This window comes from Triticum aestivum, chromosome 2D (assembly GCF_018294505.1).
Source record: "Triticum aestivum cultivar Chinese Spring chromosome 2D, IWGSC CS RefSeq v2.1, whole genome shotgun sequence".
Lineage (NCBI taxonomy): Eukaryota > Viridiplantae > Streptophyta > Magnoliopsida > Poales > Poaceae > Triticum > Triticum aestivum.
Genome location: NC_057799.1, coordinates 594,258,176 through 594,280,416, shown reverse-complemented (window position 1 = coordinate 594,280,416; position 22,241 = coordinate 594,258,176). Strand labels below are relative to the sequence as shown.

Below are 22,241 nucleotides of genomic sequence, written 5' to 3'. Positions count from 1 at the left end.
CATCAACATGAACAACGTCCTCATCTCCAACATGATCATCACCTAGAAGAACTATGGCTCTGGCATTCATGTCCTCTACATTTGGTTGGCTAGCTGCATTGTGGTCATACACCACCACAACATCATGTATTGGGGAGGACACATTCCGGTTCAAATCGAGTAGTGGCCGAGGAACTTCAACCTTTGTGGCAAATAAATCAAGTGACTTGTCTTGTGATCCCTCAACTTTTTCCTTATACACATCCCAATGCAATTGAGAGGTGATGGGCATACTCTTTAATCGGGATTTTACTCCCACTCCCACATCATATCGCCCAACAAGCTTCACACCATCACTTGGGTTAATCCAATTGAGGACGCTTCTCACTTTCACGACAATATCATCATAGCTCGGGCTTGTGTCAAAAACCATGGCCTCCTCCCCTTCGTCGGCATTTCCATCCATGAAAGCCGCCTTGTCCAAATAATGCACATTCACTAGTTTATCCATCTAAAAACAATGGAACAAAATTGAGTCATCCATGGACAGGTCATTTGATATGGATGAACTATCTAAAATATAAGATTTTGAATCTAACAACTAGTATACCTTAATCATAGCACTAACCCTAACCCTAACCTAACTAAACCCCTAACCCTAACACTTAAGCTAGCTTGCCACAACAAAGAGTGACACATATTACTTAGGTCAACCATAAATGACCCATAAATGCACAATAAATGCTAAACTAGATGAAGAACTAGGGGGATGCAAAACTTGTTGATTCCAATAAAAGTAGATGATTTGAACCAACCAAATGAAGGGGGATGGGGGAGGTACCTTGGGTGATGCAAATGGCCTCGATCCAAGGGGCAAATCTCAAGCAATGGAGGGGGATCTAGTGGGTGCTTGGGTGGGGGAGAAGAGGGGGAGAGAGTGAGAGCTCGAGGAAGAAGATGAGTGGAGTGGGTGGGTGATGAGTGGACCCCACCAAACCTTATCCTCCAGGACCCTACCGCCAGAGACCTCGGCGGTAGGGTGTCGGAGCCTACCGCCAAGGCTGGCGGCGGTAGGTCCCCTTTGCCACGTCAGCGCCCGTTAACGGCCAAACGGCCGTCAACGGAACCTACCGCCAGGGGTGGCGGCGGTAGTCTGTACATCTCTACCGCCAAGGCCTCCGGCGGTAGCTAAAAGAGTCAAATCTCAAAAAAAATTATACCAAGGTCAGATCCCGATTTTATACGTCAAAGGGTTAAAACACGAAATTTTGCCTCACCTGGCTGCCCTGCAGGAGGTTTGTCGTCTGGCAGGCCTGTTCTTTTGTCCTGTTTTACTATTGGCCATGCACGTCGCACGCGCACGAGCACCAAAGAGGGAGGGGGAGACAGGGAGCCGCGTAAGTGTCAGAATCCTCAGACCCTGCGTGGCCTCACCCGGGCTCCGACAAAAGGAAATCTCCGGCAGCAAGATTTGGGCCGAGGAAGTGAGAATGAGCACTATCTGCATGCACAGGCATGTACTAAAACAAACGAACTCCGCATGTCCCTTGTCTGACGAACACTTTCGTTCTTTTTGTGCTCCTCCACCAGATTACCTCACGACGTGGCGCCGCCGCGTTTGCTCAACCTCTGAAGCCGGATCGGCCGATAAGAATATACATGGCCGGTGTGTGTGGATCTGAACATTATTCGGTCAGTCAAGTCACCTGCTCGCCCTACAGGAGAAGAGGTTCAGATTCTGGCATACATGCATGCATGCTCGCCCTTGTATGTCTTGTTTCACTTGCCATGAGCACGTGCAGGAGTTCCTAATCAACATGTTATGTGTAGGTTCATTCGGACTGCTCCCACGAAACTGCCAAAAAAAACATCAGTCCACCTGTCCGCTGCTCGCGGCCGGCATCGTGGCGCGACCGTGCAAGCAAACCTGGTACATAATTAGCTCTATCGGCATGGAGCATTGTACTCCCACAAGTTGGTATAAAGTTGAGTCACTTATTTTGTGACGGAAAAATACTACTCCCTTTGTCTCAAAATATAAGAACGTTAGTACTTAATAGTACTAATAGGCCTGTCGCGAGTCCTACTAGAGTGACACTTGTAGGCTTTCAAGCTAAATCTCTGGATAACAAGGGCGTGGATTTACGAATCTGCCATATTCGACAGACTGAACCAGCAGGTACACGTTGTTTACCAATGGGAGATAAAGCCATTAAATTCTACTATAAATTCAGAAAAGCGCAAGCACTCATGTTAAGTCCATCACAACAAACCTGACTAGCCGAAATATGCTCGGCTTGCGTATCTTGAGGGTTTCGATACCATGGTGAATGTAGTATTTGCGTGAATCGCACCCCTTACACAATATCATCACAAGCTTTTGGATGGCACTGTGAGTAGGGAAAAAAAGGCTAGTTAATGTTTTTCTAAAAGAGAGTTTATCTTTTGATTTCATTGACGAAACCAATGTCTTTATCTTATGCTTAGGCCAATGATTAATTTTGGCAATAAAAGCTAATGATTGATGTCCAAGACAAGTTTCGCTAATGAGTACATCAGCACGAAGAAGACATGAATGAATCACAAACGACGATAAATTGTCAAATTGCATGTACAGGAAGAACAATCAATCAATCTTTTATTTATTATTAATTAATTTACTCGTATGCCTCTTGGCAAGGAGTTGCACAGACGATTAGAATAGTTACAGAGAAAACAATCCAAAAAATCGTCGCCTTCTTCAATCAGTTACTACCATCACCATCACATGCTGTACTGCCTAGCTCTAGCGCGTCCGGTCGCCGGCCGGCATCACGCTGGGCAAAGGAGCACGCCGCCACGCCGGCCCAATCGGTCTTCACGGCCGCTTTCGCCGGAATACCTTGTTTGTCACCAGTGGCTGATGTGGCGCGCAGAAATTGGGCGCTGCGCTGCTCGATCGTTCGGTGCTGCTGCACGCGCCCTGTTGGTCGATCGCTCGCAAGAAGAGCTTCTCCACGGCCAACCCTTGCAGCAGCGGCCGCGAGTCACCGCGCCGGCGGCAGAAGGAGGAACGGCGCGGCTCCTTGGAGTCGGACGAGGAAGAGACGCGGCGGAGGACGTCGCGGAGGCGGTCCTCATCGCAGGGGAGCGCGACGGGGCCGGAGGCGCCGGACGGGAAGCCGTACTCCTCCTCCGCCTGCCGGAGCAGCTCCATGAACGCTGGGTGGCTCAGGTGCGCCAGCCGCACCATGAACCGCGCGCCCTCCGCGCACACCGCCACGTGCCCCGCCGGCACCGGGGAGGAGGTGGAGCGGCGGGCCCGCCACCGGCGCACGGCGCTGCGCAGCCAGGCGACTGACGGGATAGTGATGACGTTACACATGCTGCGTTGCCTTTCTTGGCTCCGGGGAGCGACTGGTGCTAGCTCTCGAGTCTCGACTTGGCAGGCTTGGTTGCGAGCTGCGCCGGCGCGGTGTGGGTGGTGGAGTGGGAAGAGCGGGACGGGGAGGGGATATATATAGCGCTGGCCGCTGGGGCTTTGGGGTCAGTGTCGTCTTGGGGTTGGCGCAAACTGCGGCCATAGCACCACGATGAGCGCTAGTAGTTTTATAGTGTCGCTGGGCGCCACACGACACTGGGACGAGATCGGTATCCAGTGCCACCCTGGGGCAGTCCGTGCAGCCCAACCCAGCGCACCGCAGCTTGCACGCGCCGGCTCCTGCCCCCGATCTGGCAAGACATTAGTGTATCTCTTAGCACACCCAGCACAAAAGACTCGCCCTAATTCCATGTTGAGTTCGTTCCTGAACGATTGATTTGCACATGTTGCACATCGAAATGGAGCACGTGGTTCCTGTTCCATGCGAGGACACACATGGTTTTCTGTACTGAAACAACATGATTTTTATTTCCTTGGCTTAGTATATGTTCATAGGGGCATCTCCAACGCCGACTGTCAAATAACCCACAATCGTTCGAATCGAGCGGTTCAGACGGGTTTTGACATCCAACATGGTTCTGCATCGGTCCGTTCAGCGGTCTGGTCGCACTTCTTTCCGCAAACACGAGACAAACTAGGCTTTGCACTAACCTGGCCGGCGTCTAACTAATCTGTCCCATCAAAAACCCATTTCCCGCTCCTCCAAAATATTAGGGTTTGTGCCTTTCGCCGGCTCCACCGCAGATCCGCCTCGTCTCCAGTGGCCCTAGGGCCATGGGGCGCGGTGGATCCTGGCAAGGGACGGCGGGCGGGCTCCAATGTTAGTCGTTCCTTTTAGATTTGTTAGAGTTTGTGTCCTGCTCGGGACAGCGAGATGCGTGACGGCTCCCTTAAGATGGAATAAAGGTCTCCCCGCCAAGCCCCCATTCCATTGATGTGTCTAGCATCGTTGGTGGGCGTGTGAAGGTGTGTCTCTGGCGGATCTATCCTCGGTGGATTTGCTCGAATCTGATTGTTATTGGTCTATGTTCGTGTGTTTTTGGGTTGGATCCTTTCGATCACAAACTGGGACTATAGGTCACAAATGAACCGGGACTAATGCATAAACGTTGGAACCGGGACTAGTGGTACCATTAGTCCGGGTCCAAAACCAGACCGGGACTAATGGACCGAACGAAAGCCCGGTTTTCTATTAGTGGTGTGTGTGCACTCGTATGTGCACCATCATTGAATCTCCATATCCGGTGCTCTCTCGACTAAGCCTTCTCCCGGACCGCCCAAGCACCATCATCTGAAGTACCACTCAATGACATAATAAACAACCGCGATGCTACGGGCCGGATTGCCAAATGGGCCATTGAGCTCCTTCCATTTGACATAACATACAAACCGAGTCGAGCCATTAAATCAGAAGTACTGGCTGACTTCGTCGCCGAATGGGCAGAGGCCGAACTCCCTAAAGAATACGGCACATATTCCAACTGGGTTATGTATTTTGATGGTTCCAAAATGCTGGCAGGACTAGGAGCGGCTGTCGTTCTAACGTCCCCCACTGGAGACGTCGTCTAGTACGTACTCCAGATATTATACACAGACTTCAATAACGCAGCCGAATACGAAGCCTTATTACATGGTCTTTGGATGGCTGTCTCCATGGGCATACAACGCCTGGAAATGCGTGGGGACTCAAATCTTGCAATATCCCAAGTAAATGTAGACTTCGACGCCAAAGATCCGAAGATGACGGCTTATCGCAACACCGTCCTAAAAATGTCGGCTCGGTTCGAGGGGCTCGAGTTTCATCACGTGGCCCGAGAAAGTAATCAAGCGGCGGACGTCCTTGCTCGCATCGGCGCCAAGCGCGACCCCGTCCCACCTAACATCTTTCTGAAAAGGCTCTTTAAGTCGTCCGTGATGCGGCAAGGGGAGGGCGGCAACACCAGTCCGGATCCGAACTCAACCATAGATCCCGAACACACCGGTATCATCGGGGGCTCAGCCACCGAAATAACACCGTCGGCCCATCTCATTATGGCAGTCATTGCCCCATGGACCGAACCCTTCTTGGCCTACCTTGATAGGAAGGAACTCCCTGAGGATCAGAACGAGGCCCGCCGCATTGTCCGGCGTTCGAAGGCCTACTAAGTTCACGACGGAGAGCTCTACAAGAAAAGCCCTACCGGAGTCCTTCAAAGATGTATCTCCGAGGAAGAGGGGCGGCAACTCCTGGCTGAAATTCATGCCGGTCTCGGCTGGCACCACGCCGCAGTTCGGGCCCTTGTTAGCAAGGCCTTTCGTACAGGTTTTTATTGGCCGACGGCCCGAGCAGACGCATAGGACCTTGTCCAACGTTGCGTCCAATGCCATCTTTTCGCCAACCAGGGCCATATGCCACCCACCGCTCTGCAAACAATCCCCATTACTTGGCCTTTTGCGGTCTGGGGGCTTGATATGGTCGGACCCCTTAAAGTAGGAAGCCATAAGAAAAAATAGCTGCTGGTCATGGTGGATAAGTTCATCAAATGGATAGAGGTCAAACCTGTTAAAACGGCCGAAGCCAGACCAGTGATAGACTTTATATCCGGCGTTGTACACCGTTATGGTGTTCCACACAGCATCATCACCGATAACGGCTCCAACTTCACAGCCGACGAGGTGAAAAATTGGTGCGCCAATCTGGGCATTAAGCTCGATTACGCCTCCGTCTATCACCCACAAACAAACGGTCTAGTTGAACGGGCTAATGGTCTTATCATGAGCGGCATCAAACCCAGACTAGTACGGTCTTTGAAAAAATCAGACAAGCACTGGGTTGAGGAGCTTGACTCCGTACTCTAGGGGCTGCGGACCACGCCCAGCCGCACTACTGGATATACACCTTTCTTCATGGTGTACGGCGAAGAAGCAGTATTACCCTATGACATTATTCATGACTCACCTCAAGTGCGCATGTACGAAGAGAGAGAGGCCGAGCTTGATCGTCAGGACAGCTTAGATGCCCTGGAGGAGGAGCGCGACGTCGCAAAAACCCATTCCGCATTTTATCAATAGCAGACTCGCATGTATCAAAGTACAGAAGTGCGGGCCAAGACTTATAATGTTGGCGAACTCGTTTTACGCCTACCGGAGAAGAAAAAGGACAAACTCAAGCCCAAGTGGGAGGGTCCCTTCATCATTGACGAAGTTCTCACCGGAGGAACGTACCGCCTGCGTGATGCGTCAGATAACCGCCTGGAGCCGAACCCCTGGAACGTGGCCAGACTTCGAAGATTCTATGCCTAGCGCCGAACTATTTGTCCGTCTCCTTCCCCCTGTTGTTTACATCATTTTTCTTCTTTTTTCTCTTTCTCTTTTCGTTTTTTTCGCTCCAGCCTTAAAGCTTTCGTGCGGTTAGACCATGCACCCCTGACGTATACATCTTTAAATATGTACGTCCACTATACTTGGGGGCTTCTTGGACATAAGGTTGCTATTATTATTTTTCGAGCATCAAGCTCATCACATATGCGTTCTTTTCCATATGTACCTTTTCTTCGCCATTATATGCATCGATATGACTTAAGTTTTGGCCAAGCTGGGTTGCCTGGCTCCTGTGCTTATGCCCTACGTTCCCGTTAGTTCGGCTAGGGCATAAAGGGAGCACCTCTGCGATTATTACTGCCGGGTCATCCGGATGTGTACTTCAGACTGGGTGAAGCCGAAAGCTAGCGTTCTTAAGGGAATATTCGGTCGATGAATTAAAGACGTTTTCGCATTCACTCCATTGTAAACCCCCAGAAGTTACACATACTGCAATTTTTTCACAGTTCGGACATGCACATTAACGCATGCACACCCAGGGAAAGGAACCCTTAACAGAACTATTCTCTCTGGAAGATGTTTCTTAGAATCACAATGTAATATAACATAGCTAGTCGGATACACCTTGTTTGTTCAAGCAATTATGACCCCTACGCCTGGTTTTCACGCGTGCCCCGGCATATTTTGCCGCTCGGGTATTCGGAAACACTCTGCGCCTTCGGGCCCAGAGGTCGAAGCGAAAAGGTATGCCATGACAATCGTGTTTACAATCCAGCTAGGGACGAATATGTCAAGTAAAGTACATAGTCACTTGGACTCATAAATTTCCTCCTCTATACCATCCAACAGGCTGTCTAACTTACAATCCTGTTGAGAATACTTGGCAGCTACTGCTACTTGGTCATACACCAAACTAACAGGAACTTCTTTTCCGTCTGACCCTAGAGGTCCGACCCGGGCCATGCGATTTGGATCAAGCTTGGTATACCGTGTTTTCACCATGGCCTAGGCTTCTCGTGCACCCTCGCAGCAGGCCGATATCTTCCATAATCGGACACGTCGCCGCGCTCCCTTGAATAGCTCTACAAGCTCCTCCATACTTCCTGGAGGGGAGGCGGATGGCCATAAAGCCTTGGCAACACTACGCATTGCCTGTCGAGCTTGTTCGTGCACTTGGGACAGCCCTTGCAGCAGATCGCTTTATGATCCAGATACCTCCTCTTCGGGACGGCCCGTCAGCATACCTACAAAACATAACTCTGTCAGATACTTTAATCTCCGAACTACTATAAGGTAAGTTCGGTCACATACTGAAAATGCCGCCTCGCAGCCTTTTATTTTCCTTTACGGAGTCAGCCAGCTGGGCCCGCACATCTTTTAGCTCTTCGCCCAGCTGGGTGTTCAAATCTTGGAGCTTGTTTTGCTCCTCCCTGGCTCGGGTCAGCACTCGCTCGCCTGCGGCGTGTAGTCTTTTGGCCTCTTTTTCTCCCGCCAGTGCGGTTTTCAGTTTCTCCTCCAGCTGATCTGACGATCCTGTCATGAGATAAGCAACAGTGTTAGCATAACTGGTACATAATTACTATTTCTCGATGGAGGGAAATATTACCAGAGGGCGCCTTCTTGAACCCTTCCAGTTCGGCGGTGATAGCATTTAGCTGTGTCTAACACTTTTCTAGCTCTTGGGCTAGCAGGCCGTTCTTCTCCGTAAGAACCTGATCATACAACGATCCTTAAATCATTTGTACCAACTGCTTCAAGTCTCGGGGGCTACTGGTATATAATTATCACATTTGGACAAGGTAAACTTACCTGCATGTCTTTCAAATATTGTCATGTGGCTCTGGAAAGCCCGTCTCGAGCAGTCCGGATGTATGCATCAACTGAGTTGAAGGCGTTGAAGGCTTTTGTTGAAAAGCCGGGGTCACGAAGAATGGCTGTCTGGCGCCGATGATTCATGGCGCTCTCCACTTCCGAGTTGGTGACGGATAGATTATCCGAATCCTCGGCTGGAGGACAATCCTGCGGCGTCACCCCCGTATCAGCCCCCACCTTTACGGTAGGATCTTAATCTTGGCTGTGGGAAGTGTGACCGGACGGACCCCGGACATAGTCCGGCACGCCCTTTTCCTGATACAGGACAACCATAAAAGTGACAATTGGATGTGACTGCTGAAGAAAATATTTGCAAATCCATACCTCTTCGATGAAGGTTTGGCCGTATCTTCGTTTGCCTTCCTCTTCGAAGGCTTGCCCGGCGTGGGAGCCGCTCTCTTTGGAGATGCCCCTGGGGCGGCATGGTGCGCCGAACGCCTCCCCTTTTGAGCATAGGACGGTGCGGTGGGTGAGGCAGAATGAGAGAACTCTTTCAGACAAGGTGCCCCCATATTACTTACTTGTGAAGCAGGGAGAAGACCGGGATAGTCGGCGATGATGGCCACTTATGTGCCATCGTAGCTCGTTTGGTAAAACACCCCATTCTCGAGCACCACAAATATATCCGGATCTTCTTCAAATCCGGGGTCAAGGTCCCGATTGTGGCCCTCAGGCTGCGGGGCGGGGCTGTGAAGCCCCTCGGAAATCTTCCGCCAATGCTGTTATAAATAGACGGGTTAATATTCATTGGACATAGCTCAGGGAATGGAATGAGTAGAGCAGAGGAGTTGGGGGCTTACCCAGCTAGGAGGACTATACATAGAATATCCTTCTCTGTGCTTGATGCGCAGGAACTCCTCTTCCCCCCTTTGAACAGTTCGGCTAATATTTTGGCCAGGGCGGCAGGGGTGTTTGGACCCTTCTTGCCGCAGCGGGAGGCGTCATCTACCCCGTTGTAGTGCCACATGGGAAGTCCTCTGTATTAGAGTGGCTGGATCCCCCGCACTATGGAGGTCGCCATCACTTCGACTATCGTATATCCGGACTGGGTGAGCATCCTTATCTTGCTCAGGAGTTGGCGAACTTCCGCACTATCTTACTCCTCGGGATTCCGAGGGCGCCAGCTGTGGCGTTTCTTCAAGGGAGCACTTGTGAACTCGGGAAGACCTCTCCGGACTGGGTCCGGAAGTACGACGTCCTCGATGTAGAACCACTCGGAAGGCCACTCTTGGGTCGCTTTCTTCGGTGTGCCGGATAGGTATCCAGTACAGGCAATACGCCATATTTCGGCCCCGCCCACTTCAAATATTGATCCCTCGTGGTTGCGCGGGACAAGGCAGAATAATTTTCTCCACAGTTCAAAATGGGCCTCACAACCCATAAATAGTTCGCATAAAGCGACATAACCCGCAATGTGCAGGATGGAGGCGGGAGTAAAATTGTGCAGCTGGAGGCCATAGTATTCCAGAAGCCCTCGAAGGAACGGATGGATTGGAAATCCGACGCCCCTCAGCAGATAGGGGACGAAACATACTCGTTCCCCCCCGGATGGGTTGGGGAAATCCTCCGCATGGGTTTCGCCGTTGAAGGAGGCCAGCCCTGCTCGAACAGAGACCAGATCCGCAGGAGGGAGAAATCCCTGTGTTTGCAGCTCCACCAGCTGACTGTGGGGTACGGAGCACTTCTCCCACCCGCCTTTTTTGGGGCCGTAGGGATGGGAGGAGGAGCAGGGAATGCTAGACATGTTGGAGTGTTCTTTCCCGGCAATCTTTGAGGATTCTTCCGCGGGATGTCGAATGGATCTGAGATCCAATCTCTTTAAATAGACACTATCCCTCGCTCGGCTAGGGTGCTATTTGCGAAAACGCCCTGAGCTCTCGCATTCGCTAGACACGTGGAAGCCGAAGCTATTGATATACAGAAGCCGAGGGGTGCGATATTAAAGGGATGGCCGGATACATCACTTTGAGGTCATCGGAAGAGGAACCCGCCTTGCAATGCCGAAGACAATCCGCGCGCCAAACACCTCGTCATTGAAGCCTGGTTCGGGGGCTACTGAGGGAGTCCTGGACTAAGGGGTCCTCGGGCGTCCGGCCTGCTAGCCATGGGCCGGACCGATGGGCTGTGAAGATACAAAGACCGAAGACTGCACCCGTGTCCGGATGGGACTCTCCTTGGTATGGAAGACAAGCTTGGCGATCAAATATGTAGATTCCTTTCTTTGTAACCGACCTTGTGTAACCCTAGATCCTCCCGGTGTCTATATAAACCGAGGAGTTAGTCCGGAGGAGGAGATATACTCATTACCATAGTCGTACAAGCTAGACTTCTAGGGTTTAGCCATTACGATCTCGTGGTAGATCAACTCTTGTAATACTCATATTCATCAAGATCAATCAAGCAGGAAGTAGGGTATTACCTCCATAGAGAGGGCCCGAACCTGGATGAACATCGTGTCCCCTGTCTCCTGTTACCATTGGCCTTAGACGCACAGTTCGGGACCCCCTACCCGAGATCCGCCGGTTTTGACACCGACACCTGCCGTCCACTTGCTGAATTCCTCTTGGTGCGTTGGGTAGGGTACGTTGGTCTGGGTTGTCCTTGGGTCTTGGTATTGTTGTTAAGGTCTCTCGCGATGGTGTGACGCAGCTTGATTGCTCTGTGGTTTGCCTCATCATCATTGACAATGAGGTTGGTCTAGGTCAAGCATGTATCGTAGTACGTGTGGTGGGTGTGCTTTGAGGACATGGTTGCTAATCCTTGTGATTGTCGTTGTGATGGCCAAAAGGTTTATACCCGGCTTCTTTGCCTCTTCTTCTATCAATGCTTCTACGTGTTCTAAAAATAAATAAATAAATATAATCACGTATAAGGCAAACTTTGATTGTACGAATAGCTTTGCAGTGCAGCCGGTTTTGTTTTAAATGATTTTCACCCGTAAATTTCATTCTCCTTTTCCCTGGCGGCATGGAAAACAACCATGTACACTTTGTTAAATGCCCAGCAGGACGGACGGAGCGACATCGGATAGCTTATCGCCCTATCATCGCTGGAAGTTTTTTTTATATATAAATTAAGAGGGTCTTCCCTCCTATTTCATATAATAGAAACCACATAGTCTTACAAACTACTGCAGGAAAGAGAAAACTACTCATGTGATAACCTAAAACCCCTAATCAGAACAGGCTAATCAAGTCTTATCACTAGAAGTTACTCCCTCCGTCTCAGTTTACAATTTCCTGCGCGTATACCTAGGTTGTCAATTTTATCATCATAATATAAACTATATAATACAAAAATTATACCGTTTAAAAATAGAACATCTGACGTTTATATTGGTATATTTTTTGTAATATATTACATGTATTAGGTTGGTCAAATTGACGATTTAGGGATACGCGCACGCCCTGTAAACTGAGCGAGAGGGAGTAAAGCTAAAATTTAACAGTCAAACAACATTGTGGCTGTAGTTTAGTGGTGAGAATTTCACGTTGTGGCTGTGGAGACCTCGGCTTGAATCCCAGCAGCCACATTATGTTTTTATTTAATTTCAATAATTACAGGAACCACTAAAAGAGAGGGAATCAAAATTTGACGTGTACGCCACCTAGCAGACAGTACCTGACTAAGCACCACGGCATCAGTATGCTTGCCACGTCCAGTTCTTTTTTGGCCTCTTGTCTGAAGGATCTTTTTCTCTGAATCAGGCCAATGATTCAGCGAACGTTTCCAGATCAAACAAAAGGAGATATATTTGCAGGCACAAAACCCTTAACCAGTACACATATATGGTTTGTACAGTTGCAGTAGTTATCATATGCTTCCAAGCTCCAAACTTTATTTTCTGATATTAGTATCCATGGATCTGACATAAAGCACCGAAAGAATAAGAAAGGAGAGTCGGAGAGGCAGCGAAGCAGGGAGAGTCGGAGAGAAAGAGCACAAACAGAAACAAATATATTTTGTTGATTGAAAAATAAACAAATACTAGTACATTTTTAATTACTCTATAATGTGTACCGGTGCATGCATGAAAAAGCAGAGTTCCTGCTTTAGGAGTCAGGACAGAGTGTCATTTTCTCTAGATGCACTTATCGCTGTAGGCTTAGCCTCCGGACACAATATCTAAACGATTAGTTTTGAGGACGGGGCGTCGACCCGTTGGTTGGGCAGCTGGAGTTGTTGCCAGCCCACCCGAGTTCAAGTCCTGGCTCGGACGCGCGGTGCTCACGGAGTTTCTCCTATAAAAAAATACCAACGAGGGTTAGCCCTTGGGTTGGTCTATTTTTTTTAAACGATTAGTTTTGACACATAGCAACGTAGTACGAGTTTGTCCTTGTGTAATGCCAGATTGTCACTAATACAGGTTGCATCTACTAACTCATGAACTTGTTCTGTTGCGACCAGGGTGCTCAGATAATCGTAGCAAAATTTATCCTCTCCTGAGAAAATACGTCTCGTACCAATGTGTTGGATGAGCCAAAATGGCCCCGAGTGGCATGCAACAAATAAAACTTGAACATCATGTTAGGATTTCTTGTGAGTTTTCCGTGGCCGTAAGTTTTTGTTTGCAGACCAGGCAAAAGCATATCCTTTGGTTTTTAATTAAGAAGCGACTGGGCATAAAACCTTGTATACATTACTATTTTCAGTTGTTCAGCCATTTTGTTGTGAACAGCCCTTGTGGGGTATGGTTGAACAATGCATGATATGAGCTAGAAGGTACGATTTTCATAATTATGCAAGTCTTTAACTAGCTTATTGTTTGACAGAAATTTCGAAATGATTTAAGCGTGCTTCGGTGCTTGTATATCCATATTCTTCTCCCCTTTATGACATTTTTTATGAGCCTTCACAAAGCAGAGAGGTCGTCTTCTCTGATCTCGCATTACTTTACTGTGGGAACGGAACAAAAGTTAATACACGAAGGAAATTTACATGATTTGGTGCATGTATGTAGGCTTATAATCAAGCCAAGCCAATAATAAGCTAGGATCTATACGGCAGGAGCTTAATTTGTCCCCTGCTTTGCTCACGCCAAATTAGCGTACGCGCGCAGCGTAGTGGTTGCCCCGCGACCGTGGGTGAGTAAGTGCAAAAGATGACTCCATCTCCATGTGATACATGCATGCATGCTTGTCGTGGTGTGGCATATGCGAGCATGTGGCTGACTCTGCAGCACAACCATATACTCCCTCCGCTTCAAATTAGTTGATTTGGATTTATCTAGATCCGGATGTATCTAACACTAAAAATATATCCGTATCTAGACAAATCTGAGTCAACTAATTTGGAATGGAGGAAGTAGTACTGTACAACATTTGAATACGACTTTCACCGCAAAAAAGTAATGATAATAATATAGGTTTGCGTACGACTTAAAGCCGGCCAGTTTGATGATACTCTACCACCATCACTTTCAGATGAGCTGTGTACCATAAACATGTAGTAGGATGTAGCGATCGAGCAATTAGAAGACCTTGGGCGGCGGTCTAATCCGAAGAACATGGGTCTGTGAGTGACGCGGCAATCATAAGGAGCAGTCCTTGTACTTGTACTTGGTGGTTAGGGTCAGGACAACCAAGGCAGTTGATAGCAAGGAGCGGTACTTGTAGTACTTGACAGTCACGGCTAGTACAACTAGGCACCCTGAAAGACCGATGCCGATGCGTGCAATGCACCCAGCCGGCCGGTCGACCTCGCCCATGTACATACAGTATACTACCGGTACACTGTAGTACCACACTGTACGCGCTCTCCCTCTCCGGCGCATTGTTTGCGCACATGCACTGGTGTGAGTGTTAGAGATATATTTAGGATACTTGTATTTGATAGTCTAGGATTTGTAATCCGTTTGCTACCTTATCTTCAGGAGAGGCGTCTTGTTTTCCAAGTCTTGTACTCAATATATACTCGCCCTCGAGGCTCAATAATACATCCATCATATTCCGTAACAATCCATCTTTCTCCCTTCTAACATGGTATAAGCCTAATCGATCCAAAAACCCTAGCCGTCGCCGCTTCCGCATCCGCGCGCCGCCCCCCGGGGCGGTCGGCCCCATGACCGCCGCCGGGGGCCGCGCCGCCCGTACCTAGGGTTCGTCCGCCGGCCGTCTTGGCCGGCTGCCCTAGAGAGTCTTTTTCCCGAGCCCTTGCTCCGGGTTTTTTCGCTCTCTCGCCGGTCGTTTTTTGATCGGTGTTTTTCTTTGTGGTTTTTCGATCTATTCTTGATCGGTTTGCGTCGCCCGCCGCCGCCGTCGATCCCCGTGCGCCTCTACTCCGACCCCGGCGCGACCAGCCGGCCTCTCCTCCGACCCAGCGGCCACGCGCGCCATGCGTCGGCCAATCATAGCCGACGGTCGCGCCCCGGCCCGCCCATTGATCCACGTCACCCGCCTCCGCCGCGTCTGCACGGCGGCTCGGCGGTCTACCTCGCCGGCCTCGTCCTCGGCTGCATCAGGCTCGTCGGCCGCCTCAACTCGGGCGCCGCTGCTCCGTTGGTCGCTCGGGCCTCGCTGCCGGGCGTCGGCGCTGCTTTGGTAGCCCGGGTGCCGGTGCAGACGTCCCCCACCGTCCGTCGTCGCCGGCCTCATCCCGGACTCCGCCGCCACCACTCCTCCACCGAGTGGCGTCCCTGACGTCGCGCGCGATCGGCTTGATCATCCGCTCGCCGCCGCGATCCGCCTCATCTACGCCGCGCGACCGACCTGGCCCGTCGGTTACGCGCGCCTCCGCAGGTCCCGTGAAGATCGTCCCCGGGTTCAGCGCGCCTCTCCACCGATCGAGGATCGGGCTGCCGCTGCGTCGCCCCATCGGGCCGTAGCGCCGCCGCCCCGTAGTTCTCCTCGCGGCTACATCGACTCGTGCGTCGCCGTTGCGTCGCTCCATCGGGCCGTAGTGTCGCGATACGCGGTCCCCGCCGCCGCCCCAAGGCCGTCCCCGCGGTTGCACCGACTCGCGAACCGCCGTTGTGTCGCCCCTTCGGGCCGCAGCGTCACGGCCCGCGGTCCCCGCCGTCGCCCCGACCCGCCTGCCGCCGCTGCGTTGCCCCTTTGGGCTGTAGCGCCGCGGCCCGCGGTCCACTCCGCCGTCACCGCGCGTCGACCTCCCGTGGTATGCACCGCGCAGTCTCCCTTGGCGCGGGAACGCCACCGTCCGCGCCGGTCTTCGTCACGCTGTGAGGGTTCTTTGCCTACTTTGATCACCGCCGCCGCACTCCTAACCTAGCCGCCGCCACCGCTCTTCTTTGGCCGCCGCCGCGGCTACCTCCGTAGCTGCCGCCGCAGCCCGTCCACCCCACTTCGTCTTCGTCCAGCACCAGCTCGTCGCCAGCGTCGCCGTCATCTACCCCGACCGCTTCATCTACTCCGACAACCGCGGGCGACATTGGCCCCGCGCCGATTGGCGCCGCAACCGTCGTCGAGTCCTTCTCTGCTGGCCCCTCCGACTTCTCCGACATGGCGTACAGCTCGTGCAGGTCCCTCATCTACGCATGCCCGGTGCTGGCAACACCGATGCGTGCCTTCATCCACGACGTGTCCCCGGGCCTGGCAAGCCAGGTCGGCACTTCGTCAACTTCGTCTTCGTCCGTCTACGCATGCCCGGTTCTGGCAACACCGGTGCGTGCCTTCGTCTACGATGTGTCCCCGGGCTTGGCAAACCCGCCGCGGCGCGTCGTCAACAACATCTTTTCCCCGGCGCACCCCTACTCGCGTCGTCAAACCCGCCTCCAAGTCTTGTACTCAATATATACTCGCCCTCGAGGCTCAATAATACATCCATCATATTCCGCAACAATCCCTCTTTCTCCCTTCTAACAGTGAGTGATCATGTACTAATTGCGAGTTTTTTTTTGAGCATCAGTACAGACACAAGCGCTCATATATACGCGCATACACTCACCCCTATGAACGCACACACGTACACCCTACCCCTATGAGCACCTCCGAGAGACTGAGCCGGCATATCATCTTGAGATTTACGAAGCCACCATAGGCGCCTCGTCGTCGACGGGAACGTCTCCTCCCACTGAAAGCGCATCGCCGGAAATCCTGAAATAAATCCAGGAATAATGCGAGCACCAGGATTTGAACCCTGGTGGGTTGGGGATACCACTGTCCACCTAACCATCTCAACCACAGGCTGATTCGCTACTAATTGCGAGTTAGATTTGGTGATTAGATGATGTGATCCCGGCCGGGGCCGGAAGGGGGAGTTGGGTTGGAATAGTCGATGAGGCCACAGGATGCCACCGTCGTTGCCGCCGCCGCGCAGATTCCCGCATGTGCGACGGCCCGCGCCCGTGACACGTACGTTATGTACGTACCCGCCGGTCGACAAGCTAGCTGAGACGTGGTGCGCACGAGCACAGTTAGGTTGCTGTCGCTGGATGCGGCGCCAAATTTTAATCCAAGCGGATATATACGGTGGAATCATGAGCTTATAAGTGCACCTAGCTTGTTTCTCCGCTACGTGCTGATTGCCAGTTTGCTGGTCCGATCGGCGGGAGACGATGGTCGGTGTGTTTGGGAGTGCTCGGCGGCTGAAACGGTTACCTGGGTGCCCTGCAGGAGGTTTTGTCGCCTGACACACACGCGTGTTGGTTTGTGCTGTTTTATAAATCGCCTCAGAAGAGGAGACAAGACATGGAGCCGCGTTAGAGCAACTTTAGCAGACCCCGCATCCGGCGCAAACCCGCATAATTCCGGTGATTATACGGGATCGACCCATTTTTCTGGTCAGACCAGAGCCCGCATCGGTGTCCGGCCCGTAAAATTTTTTGCCACAGCCCGCAAACGCAACCCCCGAGCCACTATAACTGCGGGTTTGCGGGGCAGATGCGGGTCGAAACCCTATCCTCCCGCCGCGCCGCTCGATTTCTCGCCGCCGGCGAGCCTTGAACCACCATGGTCGACTCGGGGGATGAGGCGGAGCGCCGCCGCCGCGCCAGATCTGACGTCGCGCTCAAGCGAGGGGCGCGTCGGTGGCTCAATCAGGGTGCCCGGCAGCCGCCGGCATTCGACCAGCGCGAGCTTGACGAGTTCGAGCTCGAGCGCGCCCGTCGCCGCCGCGCCTCCTCCGGCAACTGGTCCGCGGGGAGCTCATCCGGCCACGGGTCCGTGGGCGCATCGAGCTCGCGGCTCGTTCCGGTGAAGAGGGAGCCGGAGGAGGCCGTGCCCGATGCGCCGCTACGCCGAGGCGTCATCGGACCCGAGGACTACCTCCCACCGGGGCAGGAGGAGCTCCTCGAGCGCGTCGTCCTCGAGCGGTCGGCGAGGGATCAGGAGGAGATGGAAGAGCGCATCCGGCGCGAGCTCGAGTACGAGCGGCTCTTCCTCGAGACGGGCCTCACGGCATCGCTGGTACACGCATCGAAGGAGGCCGACCTGCGCGTGATGAAGGAGGAGCAGGCGAAGCTCTTCGTCGACCTCGACCCCGACTCCGACTGATCTTCGCCGGCGGGCAGCTACCGCAGGAGCTCCGGTGAGCTCAATTTTGTTGCAGTGGTGCGGTAGCGTAGGCCCTGTCTAGCATATCTAACCTCTATGTATGTATGTGGCTTGTATGAACTTATATGCGAAGAAGAACCATCTATGCGAGCAAGCTCCGGCGAGCTGTTGCTTAAATTTCTCGCGTGAAACAACTTTTTTTAAAATTTAGGGGGTTTGTTTGCGGTTTCTAGTCTGCCGCCGCAAATTTCGGCCTACATAACCGCCCCCGTGCGACCTGCAAACACATTTTACAGTTCGGCAAAATGCGGGGTCTGCTAGAGTTGCTCTTAGAGCATCTCCAACAGCCACGCGCGGCACGCTAAAAAAAGTTTGCAGCGTGTTGTTCGTAAGTTTTTGCGGGCGAGGAGCGCTTGCTCCAACGGCCGCTGCAAATTATAGCGCGCGCAAGCCGCTCCAGCAGGCACTGCAAAAAAAACTGCGCTATGCACACAAAACAAATAAAGACATAGATAAAAAAAGCGATACATAGATAAAAAAGGCGATACATAGATAATCCGAGGCAAAAACTAAGGCGCAACTAGAAACTACTCTGAGTCGTTGTCCTCCTCCTCGCTTGTGTCGTCCGACGTATCAAGCCACGCATCTTCCCACCACTCATCGCCGCTAGAGAAGAATGATGCCGCTCCGTTCCACGCGCCGCCATGCCCTCCTCTCCGCCCAGAAGGCGTTCTCGTCCTCCGGGTGGCACCGGCGTCACTCCGCCATGGCTCGCTCGTCCGCCTTGGTGATGAGGAGGCGGCGCTGCCGCCGACGCCGACGGTGTTCCTGACGGTCAGCGTCAGTTATTAGCCGCGGCGGAGGGGTGAGGGCCTGCGCCTGCTCGCACGTCCAGACGTCCTGGAAGTTCATCTGTTGGCGAGGCCTCTGGAGGCGCCACGCCGCCGCGTCGTACGTGCGTGCGGCCTCGTGCGCGGTCTCGAACGTGTCGAGGCCGAGGCGGACGTCGCCGGACCGAATCTCGGCGTAGAAGGCGCCGGAGGGGCGCTCACGGACGCCACGGTAGCCCGAAGATCCCAGGTGGCGCGACGGCATGGTGGCGCGTCGGTGGTGGGGCGAGGAAGCGGCAGAGGAAGCAGGGAGAGAACGCGTGGCAATGTGGATGGCGATGGGAGGCCGCATGGCGGGCGCAGCAATTTATAGCGCGCGCCGGAAGCGGTGTGCCAAATCTAACGCGCGACCTCCCGCTTTTTCCCGCGCGCGCAATCGTTTCCCGCATACTCAAGTTTTCCGCCTCCGCTGGAGCGCGCGAAAACGCCCCGCGCGCTAAAGTCACCAACAAAAGGAAATCCCCGGCAGCAAGATTTGGGCCGAGGAAGTGAGAATGAGCAGTATCTGCATGCACAGGCATGTAAAAACCAACGAACTCTGCATGTCTCTTGTGCGACGAACACTTTCTTTTTGTGCTCCTCCACCAGATTACCTCACTACGTGGCGCCGCCGCGTTTGCTCGACCTCTGAAGCCGGATAGGCGGATAACAATATACATGGCCGGTGTGTGGATCTGAATCTTATTCGGCCAGTCAAGTCACCTGGTCGACCTACAGGAGAGGAGAAGAGGTTCAGATTCTGGCATACATGCATGCTCGCCGTTGCATGTCCTGTTTTATTCGCCATGAGCACGAGCAGGAGTTCCTAATCAACATGTAGTGTCTGTTTTTGTTCGGATTGCTCACATGAAACTGCCAAAAGGCCTGTCCACCTGTCCACCTCTCGCCGCCGGCAACGTGGCGCGGCCGTACAAGCAAACCTGAGGGCTAGCTAGTTATCTCAATCGCATTGCAGCACTCTAATACTCCCTCCGTCCCAAAATAAATGTCTCAACTTTGTACTAACTCTAGTATAAATTTATACTAAGCTCAAGACACTTATTTTGGGATGGAGTAGTTAGTAACAAGCCTGTCACGAGTCCTACAAGTGTGACACTAGGTATGTCGACTGTGACGTGCGAAAATAGTTGGCTACTTGAAAATCTTGTTTGAGATTGATAAAACCACCGTTGACATCTTGCTACCTTTTTTTAAACACAGTATAGACGTAGACGTTTATATATTTCGATGAACACACACGTGGACCCAATCCCTATGAGCACCTCCAAGAGACTGAGCCGACATGTTATCTTGAGATTGACGAAGTCAATAAAGGCACCTCGTAGTCGACAGAAACGTCTTCCCCCACTGAACACGCTTCGCTGGAAATCCTAAAAGAAGTCCAGGAATAAATGAGAGCACCAGGAATTGAACCCTGGTGGGCTGGGAATACCATTGTCCTCCTAACCATCCAATCACATGTTGGTTCGCTAGTCATCTTGCTATCGACAAACACTTCGCTTACCATGAAAATAATAAAAGTTGTTAACTTCTAAAATACATCCAGAAAAATACGAGCATCCATACCGAATCTAGGGCTTGACATCGGGTCGATATGTTCCACCACAAAAAACCCGATACCCTCAGCTACACTCGGCTTGCTCTTCATGGCTTTAATATGGTCGTGAATGTAATATTTGTGTGAATTGCGCCTCTTACACTATGAAGGCACAATCTTTTGGATGGCACTGCAAGCAAGGGTATGTTTTCCCTTTAATGATTGGAAATACTAATGCCCACATGTGTGGGTGTTTGCATCTCGCCCACACACGTGGATCCACGTCCGTTTGTGGTTGCACGAATCTTGACTTGTTTATGGTGTCACGTAGGACTAGGCTGGTGTGTGGGCATTCATCCGTTCGCCCACACGTCCGTTTTCACCACACGGAGGGACCGGTGTGTGGGCGTTCAGCAGTTCGCCCACACGTCAGTTTTCACTCACGCACAGGGGCTGGTGTGTGGGCATTTATCAGTTCGCCCACACGCCCGTCTCCTCTCCCACACCCAAAGTTGCCAGTTGCCATGTGTTTTGCAGGGTACATGGCAACTGCCCTAGTGTGCTTATAAGCAGATGACAACTCTTTTTTACCCTAACATGTCAGTTGCCATGTGTTTTGCAGGGTACATGGCAGGGATGCAGGGCGGCGCCCGAACCCGGCCCGCTTCTAATTCAATGGTAAATTTTTTAGTTCTAGGCTGATTGAAGTGCACCACATTAATTTATACTAGCTGTGTGCTAGCTTGGCTGTTTCGCGGGACTTTGCGGGACGCCGTCCTGCACCCCTAGTACATGGCAACTGCCCTAGTGTGTTTATACGCAGATGGCAACTCTCTCTTTACCCGAACATGTTATTTTGCCATGTCTCTTTGTAGCGCTACACGGCAACTGCCTAGTGTTAGTATGTGGCAACTCCTAAAGTTTTCAAATCATGGCAACTGTAGTAAACCAGACCATACATGACAATTGCCTAGTGTTAGTAGGTGGCAACCCTTAAAATTTTCAAATCATGGAAACTATAGTAAACCAGACCATACATGGCAACTGACACTTGATCTGAGATGACAACTGCAGTTGAGCAACCATGGCAATTGTAGTTGTCCGACATGGAACTGTAGTTCAGCGACATGGCAACTGTAGTTAAAAGAACATGGAAGAGGGTCTGGACCATGGCAACTGCGGGGCGCGTGGTGACTGTCACGCGGGGCGTGCGGGACCATGAGGTAGGAGGCCTGACGTACGGGCGTGTGGGCGTTATCTATTTTGCCCACACGTAGGCGTGTGAGAGGGATCGTGAGGAAAAAAATAGGTGTGTGGGCATTACTTGTTTCGTTCTTGTGTCTGAGTCCGAAGAAGACGGTGGATGTTGATCCAGTAGCAAAATTGTGCTTCCTGTTGCAGGATTTATGTAATCGTGCCGTGCGTAGATACGGACGACATGGAAAAATCCACGACATGCTCTTTCCTTCCTTCATTCGGTGACTGCCCACACGTAGACGTGTGGGCTGATCCTCTTAGCACCACACAAAATGTGTGGGCAGACCCCTTAACGTCTACGCGTGTGGGCGTTATCGGCGTCCTTCAAGATTGAGCATGATTTCCGATTTTATTAACCAAACCAATGTCTTCATCTTATACAATGGTTAAGCTAGTGATTAACGGCTAGGACAAGCTTTGCCACCTCAACGTGACGAAGACATGTACACACAAACGATGATCAATTGCATGCACACCAAGAACAATCAATCAATCTTTATTAATTTACTCGTATGCCTCCTCAAGGAGTTGCACAA

General features: G+C 51.9%; 1 protein-coding gene across 1 annotated transcript; it reads right to left on the bottom strand.

Annotated features, from left to right (window-relative positions):
- Positions 1–2,716: 2,716 nt before the first annotated feature.
- LOC123050242 (auxin-responsive protein SAUR36-like) lies at positions 2,717–3,351 on the bottom strand. The gene has a single exon (XM_044473065.1). It carries the CDS (start codon positions 3,341–3,343, stop codon positions 2,837–2,839), a length of 507 nt encoding a protein of 168 aa, XP_044329000.1. The 5' UTR covers positions 3,344–3,351; the 3' UTR covers positions 2,717–2,836.
- Positions 3,352–22,241: the final 18,890 nt, after the last annotated feature.